Source organism: Carcharodon carcharias, chromosome 3 (assembly GCF_017639515.1).
Source record: "Carcharodon carcharias isolate sCarCar2 chromosome 3, sCarCar2.pri, whole genome shotgun sequence".
Lineage (NCBI taxonomy): Eukaryota > Metazoa > Chordata > Chondrichthyes > Lamniformes > Lamnidae > Carcharodon > Carcharodon carcharias.
Window position 1 is genome coordinate 81623243 of NC_054469.1, and position 12136 is coordinate 81635378.

General features: G+C 44.9%; 1 protein-coding gene across 6 annotated transcripts in view; it reads left to right on the forward strand.

Moving 5' to 3' along the window:
• The window catches only part of LOC121276545 (raftlin-like), a 138346-nt gene that overhangs the window by 3356 nt on the left and 122854 nt on the right, over positions 1-12136 (forward strand). For 4 of the 6 annotated variants that reach the window (XM_041185094.1, XM_041185091.1, XM_041185090.1 and 1 more), the window contains one exon: positions 2159-2314. In XM_041185094.1, coding sequence (XP_041041028.1) covers positions 2159-2314 — 156 coding nt within the window. Of the gene's footprint in view, positions 1-744; positions 850-2158; positions 2315-12136 lie in introns of all 6 variants that reach the window. The other 2 variants (XM_041185093.1, XM_041185092.1) reach the window with 1 other exon arrangement.

A 12136-nucleotide genomic window follows, 5' to 3' on the forward strand; every position in this document is an offset into this window, starting at 1 on the left:
TGACGCTGCAGGTTAGTGAAAGGCGGGAGGGATCCCTCCTCTCGGTGCCAATCAGAGGACCCCCCTCCCAATTTTTCCTTCCTACGTCCATCCTCTCCCCTGCCCTGTCTGACATGACCAACCCACCCCTCTTGCTGGAGCATGCCAGCCTGGCCCCAGCAAGCTCCCAGACTTACTTGAATGTTCAGTTCATCGCTGAACACCTCAATGTCCTCAGTGCAGTACCGACAGTGGCCACTGCCTCTGGTGGCGCTATGGGTACTTCAGAACTGCCAGTCTCCGGTTAGGTCTATGAGGTAAGATTTCCTCCTGTATGTGGGCGGAAGTCTTACCTCATAATAAAAGGCCCATCGGCTGAAAAAACAAAATGAGGCGATCTGGCCTAGTAGAGGCTGGCTTGCCCCCAGTGTCTACACTGGGCTGCGGGGAATCCACCCTCGACATATAATCCAACCCATAACCTCAGTATAAGGGTGTTTTGTACTGTGTTGATGAGAAATTTCTTCCCGAAAAGGGTTGTAGATCTTTGGAATTCTTTACCCTTGCAGGCTGTGGATGCTCAGCCATTGAGTATATTCAAGGCTGAGATAGATTGTTGAATACAGGCACTAAGGGAACCAAGGGATATGGGGATTGGACAGGAAATGGAGTTGTGTTTGAGGATCAGCCATGATCTTATCAAATGGCAGTGGAGGCTTGAGGGGCCGAAAGGTCTAACTCTGCTCCCACTTCTTATGTTCTTAGATGTTTCTGGCCAAACGATTCTCCAATTATAAGGTGTTGCATTCTATCCTGGTTTGAGTCAACTGTTCAGCACTAACTGCTGCTTCACAACAGTCAAAAAAGCAGGTATTCTATTCCTTTAAACTTAAAATGATTTTTTGAAGAATTCTAAAATAAAATTGAGAAGTGTATGGAATTATACATTTATTAAAAGGGTTTCATGCATAAATCAGAGTCTACAGTTCTCATTAATATGACCCATAAATGGCACTGCTGTCCTCTCAGAGTTAAAGCACTGTCTGCTTATTTGGCTCTTAGATGAGCATAGGCTTACTGTCCCAGTTTTATCACAACCAAATTAGTATTTATTCCAGTCACATTTAATTCTACCAGCCCTGTTTTTGTCAACTAGGAGCAGAATTTTATGTCCCGCAGATGGGTGCGTGTCCGACTCGATCAGGTGTAAAATCACATGAGAAGATGTCAGGCGGGAGTCCTGAGGCATCGGGCACTTGTGCAATATTTTGCTCGGCGGGTGCATGCAAAAGTTGGAAATGCGCCCGCCGACAATTAAGAGGTTAATTAAGCTCATTAACAGTGCAATTGTCTCCGATTTTTTTTGTGGCCCAAGCAACTTTACATCCATTAATTGGCCAGCCATTGTGAAATCGTGGTCGGGGGCCGATTATGGTGGGGGCCCATTTCCCAACTGCTCCCGGGCCTGTCAATCGTGTGTGTCAACCAAAGGTAAAATTCAGGCCTAGGAATTTCTATTGCCAACGAAAATAGAAAATGCTGGAAATGACAGCATCTGAATAGAAAGATAATTAACATCTTGGGTAGGAATCTCTAGTACTTTTTGTTATTGTTCCACATTGCCAGCACTTGCAGTTATACTTTATCTTTTTACAGAATTAGCTGTTAGGCATTTACAGATTAGCAATTATATAAAGGACAAGGAGATAGAACACATAAATCAGTAAAGATTAACTTTGAGTTTTGCAAATTAAGAGGACTGGTCAATAAAAGAATTCTATGTTAAAACATCAGATAGTAAGTAGTTGTGTGCCAAATAATATCGTCATTTATTAGATACAGTATAAGAAATTATAACCATTTTAGCCCTGAATTAGTGAAGTGCAGTAAAACATTATAGAGATTAACAACAGGGAAAACCTAATGTGGAAAACCTCTTGCAACTGAGAGGTTGCATTGTTAATGCTGCTAAATATTTCTACGACTGCAGCTGTGTTGCTAAGGACAAAATCTATTGAATAAACTGAATTTGACATCTTTGATGAATATAATTCATCCTGTTTGTGATTCATTTATTTGATTAAGATTTATTAAATTTCCCAGAGGAATCTGAAGGTGTCATTTATTGCTGCTCAGCTGTCGATCCGATCACTTTCTGTGCTTTTCTATTTTGAATTAGCATCTGTCAAAATGGGTTGTGGCCTACCAAAGCTGGAAAAGCCTGATGAAAACAGTCCAGGCAAAATCTACTCAACACTTAAGCGACCACAAGTAGAAACTAAAGTGGGAATAGCTTATCAGTATAAACTCCTGGATTTCACCACAGCAGAGACTGGTAAGTAATGGTCATGCTTACTATTCACATTATTGCAATCGATTCTGATTACTTGCCTAATTATATTAATGTCAAAGAAATATTCTAAGAGTGAGTGTTACTCAGCAAGTATTCTCATGACTGATATAGCTACCTGTTTAAATAATGAAACTGTGAAGCAGTTGTCTCACACTGTTGTGTTTTGATGGTCATCCTTCAAGCTGCCTGTGATAATTACATTATCCATTTTTAAGCAGTCACACATGTGAGGGAATCTTAATTCCCCAGCACGGGCAGGACAGGGACAAGGGGGTGCTTATTTTCAAAAATAGGAAACCTAACATCACCTCACCTCCAATGCACCCGCTTCTGGTTTTAATGGAGGTGGGTTGGGGAAGGCAACTAACCAGAGGTGGGTCCATCATTCAAATATTTTAATGAGGCTGCAAGCCTCCAGGTTTAGCTCTATTTAAATTTAATTGCTGTGGATAGGGTTTCCCATGGGGCTTGGCAAACCCAGCAGCTGAAGGAAGATGAGAATGGCCAGACACGATAGTTAAATGCCTTTCTAACACTATTAGTATGCTGGGAGGAGCAGGAGTGCTTTCCCCCGCCACCCCAGCCACCTCAGCACCCCTCCCAAGCAAATCTGCTTTCCACTCCATGTGATTGGAACCCCACAATTAGGCCCACTGATGTCTCCAGTCTCCTCCTGATTTCACCATAAATCATATCTCTCCATTATCCCTCCGGTCTCTCGACTGTCCACTCCAGTCTATCTAACATGCAACCCCCCCCCCCCACCTCACTACAATCACTCCGATGGTCTATGCATGGACCACCCCCATTTCTCCAGCCTCTCTCCAACTTCTCCAAATGATCTATAAACCCCACCCCCGACTGATCTATTCACAACACTCCCCACAAAATCTGTGCACCACCTCCTCCCAATGTTGCTGCGCCCAATCCCAATCCAACACACTTCTACTCACCCTGACCTCTCCAGCCCCATTCGACATATCCATCTATCCACCATTGCCCTGCTACCCCATACCTGTCCAATCACCCTCGATCTAATAGCGACCCTCTCATCTCACAATCTATTCACACATTCCCACCAGATCACTTTTGCCCCTCCAGTCTATCCGCAATCCTCCCCAAAAATCATTCCACGGCCCCCCCCCTCACTGACCAATCTATGACCATTCACTCAGCCCCACTTTCTCATGTCCTCCCTCCTCATTGCTCAAGGCCTCCCCACCTGGTAGTCAGCCAGCCACTCGATCAACAGAGTCAAAAGATTTAAAGAAGGGCCTGCCATCTAATTAAGCAGAACTTCCGGGTTTCCCAGCCACTAGGAGCTGCTCCGCCCCCTCCTCCTACCCTACCTCCCCATAAATATGAGAGCCATGGAGTGGAGACAGGATCCAGGGAATCTGGGGGTGGGAACAAATATTCATGTCACATGAGCTGTAAAGACTAATTTATTTATGATCCATTATTACTATGAAAACTCACCATGATTGTTTGGGGACAAACAAAGTCCTTTATGATCTGAACAACAATCAAGCGATGCACCAACACTTTGACATACACTCAAGACATCAATTTGGATCGAGAGAAATCACAGGAGAAAGAAATCCTTTTGTGCAGCTTCAATTCCCAAGTCATTCAATGGAATTTCACTCCTGCTCTTTATTACCAACAATTGTGCTGAAGGAGCAGAGAATATATCTATTATAACAACAACATAAAGATTGGAACAAAATGAAATGTTTAGCATATCAAGTCTATTCCCATTAACAAACAGAGCACCATTTCTACTCTCTTGAACTCTATCTGACTTCTTTAATCTCCTGAGTATCATAAATAACCATGAGCAAAACTTCCAAGAAGAAAAATCTCTCAATCTTTTCCCAACCCGCTAAATAGTAAACCAAGACTGCAGGATGTCAGTCTACTATTAGAAACAACATGTCAGTCCTGACAAGTTGCATTCCACAGATGACATTCAGAGTTTCCAGACACAGGAAACATTGACCCGGATCTTCCATGAAGCGGCAATCATAGTTGGATTGCCGCTCCGCTTGAACCTTTCAATGCTCTGGCAGTCCTCCCCATTTCTGGCCGGCTCTTCTGAGCCTGGCTTCTTCAGAAATTCAGAGCATACATTCCCATGTTGAACTCCATCACAGCGCTATAGAGTTTGGGGAAGGCAAAACATGCCCCCTTCTTACTGCACTAGCTGCAATAAGGTAAGCTTAAATGTCCAGTGTGAACGTTAGTGAATGGATGAATGAGTGAATAGGTAGGGTGGCAGGCAAGTGACATGGTAGGTGGGTAAGATGGTAGGTAGGTCCAGTTGTGGCTGGGGTGGTAGGTGGGTGAGGTGGGTAGGTGGCTTGGGGGGGTTGCTGGGTCAGGTCAGGGTGTGGTGAAGAGGCCAGGGACAGTAGTCGGGTGTCGGGGTGTGGGGGGCAGCAAGGGAGAAGTTGGGGTGGTCAGTATGAGTGATTGGTGGTTTAGCTCTGTAGTTACCCAGGCGTTTGACTAGGATTTTTCTGTCCAACGTTTGCAGGGTAACTATTCAGGTAAGTACTGCAGAACTGTCCGAAGTCTTTGACCCTAACTCAGAGTCGGATACTTTTGCAGAGTGTCCCGTGGAGCAGGGGATTGCCCACTGGAAGTTCAAATTTCCCAGGCAACTCCCACAGAGGTCAGTGCATCTGACTTCCACAAAGTCCTGACGTACAAAAGAAAATTAATTGTTTTAAGTTAGATTCTGTTCTATACATTTATTACTTTCTGGGTTGAAAATTCCTTCTTGCCCCACTTGAAGCTGCATAATTTTGGATCCATATCTTTATACTCAGTTTAAATATGCCTGTTTGACATTGTCTTTACCATTCAACATTATGTGACGTATGTCACAAAAGGATAAGAATTAGCAGGTTGGGCCACATGGCACCTTGAGCATGCTCACCATTCATTAAGATCATGGCTGAATCTGTATTAATTCCACTTTCCTGCCCTAAACCCATACCCTATAATTCCCTTTACTACCCAAAAATCTATCAATCTCAGTCTTAAATATACATGGACTGATCATCCTTAGCCCTCTGGATAGAGATTTCCAATGACTCACAACTCAAGAAATTTCTCATCACCTTAGTCCTAAATAGCTGACCCCTTATTGTGAGACTAGCTCTAGACTCTTCAGCCAGGGGAAACAGTGGGCAGGATTTTCCCTACAGGCTTCTGAACCCCACCATCAGGCTGAATGTGGGCCAGTGGCCTGCACTGTGTGGGGAACAGTCCCTCATTCTGATATGCCCTGGGTGACCAATTGATGGCAAATGAAATTTAATGGAAAGAACTGTGAAGCAGTACATTTTGGAAGGAAGAATGAGGTGAGGCAAAATAAACTAAAGGGTACAATGCTAAAAGGGATGAAAAACATAGACACTTGGAGATATCTGTGCACAAATTGTTGAATGTGGCTGGGCAGATTGAGAAAGTGGTTAAAATAGCATATGGGACCCTAGGCTTTATAAGTAGAGGCATAGAGTACAAAAGCAAATGAACCTTTATAAAACACGAGTTCTGCCTCAACTAGAGTATTGTGTCCAATGCTGGGCACGGCACTTTAGGAAGGAGAGAGGGTGCAGAAAAGATTTACGAGAATGGCTCCAGGGATGAGGGACTTCGGTAAATTGGAAAGATTGGAGAAACTGGGATTGTTCTCCTTTGGGGAGAGAAATTTGAGAGATTTGTTAGTGGTTTTCAAAATCATGAAGGGAAGATAGAAAGAAACTGTTCCCATTAATGGAAGTTTGGCTGACTGGCATCAAAGGCAACATGAGGAAAATCTTTTTTTACCCATTGAGTGGTTAGGGCCTGAAATGCACTCTCTGAAGCCATGGAGGAGGCAGATTCAATTGTTGCTTTCAGAATAGAATTCAATAAGCACCTGAAGAGATAAGATTTGCAGGGTTACAGTGAAAGGGCAGGGGGCTAGTTGAGTTGCTCTTCAAAGGGGTAACATGGACTTGGTGGGATGAAGGGCCTCCTGTGCTGTAATCATTCTATGATTTGACTCCGAACCCCTCATACCAAAGGGTAACATACCATTTACCTTCTGAACTGTTTGCTGTACCTGCATGTTAACGTTCTGTGATTTGTGCACAAGGGACTGGATTTTCATGTGGGCTCAGGAAACAACACCTGCGCACTTCTGCGCATTCCAAAATGCACACCCGACCTATGTGCGACTTTGCCCTGGATTTTTGTCATTTCATGCAGGGGTTGGGTACACAGGGCATTTTTAAAGCCATGACCAAGTGCCAGAGTGTGTGGATGCAGAAGTAGACCAGTTAGAGGGTCTGCTTGGTCGTCCAACACAGCAGCGCAGCTTACACCATTGCTTAAATCCCCCCTAAACCTCACCATCACTCGCCCCCATGCCACCCATGCCCCCTCAGATCACCCATGTCACTTCTATGCTCCCTCAGCCCTCACTCACTCCCATCTATCCCCATGGCCCCTCAGATCCTCATACCACCTCCATGACCCCCGTGTATCTTCCATAGTCACTCACCCAATATCCACTATGCACAGTTCTCATGAGCTATGCAGTAGCAATGGGAATTATTTTAAAATCATTGTGAAAAAAATTAAACCTCTAACAATCTAATAAAAGTTTTCCTTGGAGAAAAGAAGATTGAAAGGAGATTTGATAGAGGCATTCAAAATTGCGAGGGATCTGGTCAGAATAGAGAAAGAGAAACTGTTCCCATTGGCAAAAGGATCAAGAAGCAGAAGGTACAGATTTAAGGCAATTGGCAGAAGAAGTGATGTCCACACGATGAAAACCTTTTTTTCACTCAGCAAGTGATTAGAATCTGGAATGTGCTGCATGAGAGTGTGGTGGAGGCAGGTTCAATTGAAGCATTCAAGAGGAATTTGGATTGTTATCTGGAAAGGAAGAGTGTGCAAGGCTATGGGAAGAAGGTGGGGGAGTGACACTAGGTGAATTGCTTGTACAGAGGACCAGCACAATGGGCTGAATGGTCTTCCGTTATGTAACTGTACTGTGATTCAATGGGCTATAACCTCCAAGCACTGGATTTGGGGGTACCCCAAAGATGCACTGGGGAATCACTGACGCCCATGGCCCTCCACCCATGCCCCCAACCCCTCCCACTGTATTTCCCCCACACTCCTGAGCCCCCACAAGGATTCCACCCCAACTCTCTGTGGGCCTGCACCACTCCCAAACCTCCGATCACCCCTACGGGCCCAACCTAGCCACTTGCTGACCTCCGACACCCACTTGACCTCTGGTTGTCCCACACTCCCCACCTACCCAACCTCCAAACCCCACTCCTCAACACCTCACCCCCGACCTCTGAACCCCCGCTCTCTGATCCCCCTACACCACCCAAATCCTATCCACTCACCTTAGACACTTACCTTCTCCCTGGCCTGTCAACTTCACTGGGCCCTTTAAAAAAGGGGGCATGGCCTCCTTGAATCTGCCAGAGTTGCATTTGCTGGGGCCTGCGAGGAGTTTTCTGATGCAGGCCCCAAACAGCTCCAGTGATAGGAAGTGGCAGCGTAATTTTCAAGAGCACGTAAGTATGTATTTATTTCTTCGAATTTCTGCGGGCCATCTCTTTCCGACGCTAGTCGGAAGTTATGGCCCTATTTGGGACTGAACATCCTCAGACTGGCAATCAACGTCAGATTGCCACTCCGTGCCCGATTTCTTACCTTAATGTTCTTCGATCCTATCTCGACTGACCTTCTGACTCAGGTGGGGCAAGATCCAGGCAGTGCAGTGCGTCCCTGGGGCCTAGTGTTGAAATCTAGGAGAGTCTGAGTGAAGGAGGCCACAGCCCTATTTTTACGGCACTAGCTGCTGGAAACCAGGTAAGTTTAAAAGTCCATTGAAACTTAAAGGTTCTTGACAGGCCAGGGGGAAGGTAAATGGATAGGATTTGGCGGGGTGGGGTGGTGGGGGGGAGGTGCAGGAGGATCAGAGGTCTTGGGGGGAATCAGAGGTCAGGGAGGGATCAGAGGTCGGGGTGAAGACTGGAGGTCTGTGGAAAGATCTGAGTTCTGGGGGGGATTGGTGGTCAGGGGGGTCATAGGTCAGGGGTTAGAGTTCGGGGGGGGCCACAGTGGGGGAGGTCAGAGGGGGTGGTGCAAGATTGGGGAAGAAGTCAGGGGGGGAGGTTGGACGGGGTGCTGGGAGGTCAGGTAGGAGGTTGGGGGTTAGAAGTCAGGGGTCAGGCCTTAATTTGAGTCAGGTCGGTACAGGCCTGAGGGTGTGGGTGAACGGAGGGTGTCCGGCCTCTGGGGGTGGGAGGATGGTTGTTGGGCCTTGTTGTGGGTTTGGGGGAGAAGGGGTCAGGCCTCAGGGGAGGTGTTGGGCTTTGTCGGGTCTGGCTTCGGGGTGTGGCAAAGGGTGTTGGGCCTTGGGGCAGGCAGGGTTGGGACTTGGGTTGAATTGGGCCTGAGGTGCGGCAGGGTGAGTGTCAGGCCTGGCAGTGCGGGGGGTGGGGGGGAGAAGAAGAATCCCCTGGGGAGTTGGGGGTGTGAGGTAGTCAGGGGGTGGGGGAAGACCCCTGGGGGACCGGGAGTCACGTGGGAAGTGTAATCTGTACAATAGTTACCAAGAAGTTAGAAGTGGTTTTAATCCTTCTAACTTTTTCTGGGTAACTATTGGTGTAACCCAGTCAGAACCTTCTGAAGTTTGCAATTTTAATCACAATTTTGGATGGCTCCCACTGCAGGGCAATTGCTCAGGGGAAATTTGCACTTCTGGACAATTGTTGTGCAAACCTTACTGTAAACTTCTGAAGGAGATTCCCATGCACATCTTTGGGGTACCCCTCCAATATGGTGCTGGGGAATTCCGAAATTGTGGGCCATTGAGAGAATGGTTAGCAAAGCATATGGGATCCTGGGTTTCATAAATAGCTACATTGAATACAGAAGCAGGGAAGTAATGCTGTACCTTTATAAAGCTCTGTTGAGACCCAGCTAGAGTATTGCATCCAGTTCTGGTCACCCTACTTTAGCAAAAATATAAAGGTCCTTGAGAGGGAGCAGAGGAGATTTACCAGGATGGTTCCAGAGATGGGGTAATGGTGGGGGAGGGGGACCAAGGCAGAGGTGGGGTTCATTGCAACATTAGGTTAGAAAGGCTGGGGTTGTTCTTTTTATAACAACGAAGAGTGAGGGGAGATTTGATAGAGATGTACAAGATTATGACAGGTTTAGATAAGGTATGATGAGGAAACATTCTTCCCATTAGTTGATGGTAAAAGGACTAAGGGACACAGATTAAAGTTTTGGGCAAGAGATCTGGGGGAATATCAGAAAGAAATTTTTTACGCAGTGAGTGGTAACGACCTGGGACTCGCTGCTCATGAGGGTGGTGGAAACGGAAACAATCAGTGATTTCAAAAGGAAATTGGATGGGCACTTGAGGTTAAATAAACTTGCAGGTCCACCAGGATTGTGTGGGGCACTGGGACTGACTAGATTGCTCTGCAGGGAGTCGACACAGACTTGATGGGCCAAATGGTCTCCTTCTGTGCCATAAATGACTGTATGATGCTCTGGCCCCTAATCTTTGAAATAATGCCATAGGATCTTTTCTGTCGATCTGAGAGAATAGATGGGACCTCATTCTAACAGCTCATCTGAAAGATGCCTTAATAATGCAGTTGTGTAGAAGTATACAGAATGTACAGCAGATAAACAGACTGTTCAGTCTAACAGGTCCATGCGGGTGTTTCTGCTATACACAAGCTTCTTCACATCTCTCTTCATCTAACCCTACTGGCATACCCTTCTATTCTTATCTCACTCATGTGCTTATCTAGCTTCCCCTTGAATGTATATATGTTTGTTGCCTCAACTATTCCTAGTGGTACAGAGTTCCACATTTTAACCACACTCTAGGTAAATAAGTTTCTCCTGAATTTCCTATTCTTTAGTACTTGATTATGCTTTTTAATAACTGTTTCAAGGGCTTTTGGTGAATGGTTGCTCTTCTCCAACTTTATTAACTGACAGCCATTTACCTTTTCATGTTTGATGACTCCTACATTATTGTGCACCATCAGACGTGTATCTAGTAGTACAGCAGGAACAAACAGCTTGGTGAGAGTGTTGGGGATGCAGAGATCTACCTGTGAGGTGAATCTTGTTGACTTGGTGCATACCTAGATTTTTCAGGACACTTACCAGAGCAAAATGAAGGTAGATTTCTGGATTTTTAGTTGTGTTTTAACAAAAGATTAGAATTACTGTAAAATGGAGCAGGAGTATACGGGGGCATTTTCAGGATGGAAACCTGTAACTAGTGAAGTGCCACAGAGATCAGTGCTGGGGCCACAATTATTTACAATATATATTAATGAGTTGGATGAGGGAAATGAATGTACTATCACCAAGTTTTCGGATGACACAAAAATAGGTGGGAAGGCAAGTGGCGACGATGACACAAAGAGTCTACAGAGGGATATAGACAGGTTAAGTGAATGGGAAAAAACGTCGCAGATGGAATATAATGGGGGAATGTGTGAGGTTAAGCACTTTGCCAGGAAGAATAGAGGAGCTGAATATTATTTAAATGGAGAAAGACTGAAGAAAGCTACAGCACAGAGGGATTTGAGGGTCCTCATGTATGAATCCCAAGAAGATAGCGTCCAAGTTCAACAGGTAATATAGAAGGCAAATGGAATGTTGGTCTTTATTTCAAAAAGAATGGAGTATAAAAGTGGGGAAGTCGTGCTGAAATTATAAAAGGCACCAGTTAGACCACACCTAGAATACTGTGCACAGTTTTGATCCCCTTATCTAAGGAAAGATGTACTGGTGTTGGAGGCAGCCCAGAGAAGGTTCATTAGGTTGATCCCGGGGATGGAGGGATTTTCTTATGAGGAGTGGTTGAGTAGGTTGGGCCTGTACTCATTGGAGCTTAGAAGAATGAGAGGCAACCTTATTGAAACATATAAGATTCTTAGGGGGGCTTGACAGGGGCTGAGTGGTTGTTTCCCCTTGTGTGAGAGTCTAGGACCAGAGGGCATAATCTCAGAGTAAGGGGGCACCCATTTAAAACAGAGAGGAGGGGGAATTTCTTCTCTCAGAGAACAGTCAATCTGTGGAATTCTTTACCACAGAGAGCTGTAGAGGCTTGGAGATAGACAGAATTTTAATCAGTAAGGGAATCAAGGGTGAGGAAAAGGCAGGAAAGTGGAGTTCGGGATTATCAGATCAGCCATGATCTCATTGAATGGTGGACCAAACGTGAAGGCCTACTTCTGCTCCTACGTCTATAGTTTCAAGTTGAGCTATCTGTTTTTTTTAACAAAATAAGCCTAACCTTTTTATTAATTCCATTAAGTTCAGTTAGTACCAATAAGATAATCCTTTGACGGGATGAAAATCCTGACAGTAAAACACATGGTAATAAGCATTTCATTATGAAATTGTTTAATTCATGGTTCGTCCATTTTATTCAATGTATCTGATTTATATAGTCTTTATTGAGTTCTCTCAGTCGATCTAGACATTGTTGGGAGCTTGTTGAAGCTAATAATTCTTCCATGAATAATGCCATTAAAGAGCATAATGCTTTTTAGCAGAGGAAGACATATGTAGCTATATTTTCTGTCAGGGATAAAATATAATAATCGTGGAAAATTGTACTAATACTAAATATTATTATATTATACCTCTTCACCTCACTTTCTTCCTTTAAGACACTCCTTAAAACCTACCTCTTTGAGTAAGTTTTTGGTCATCAGCCCTGATATCTCCTTACGT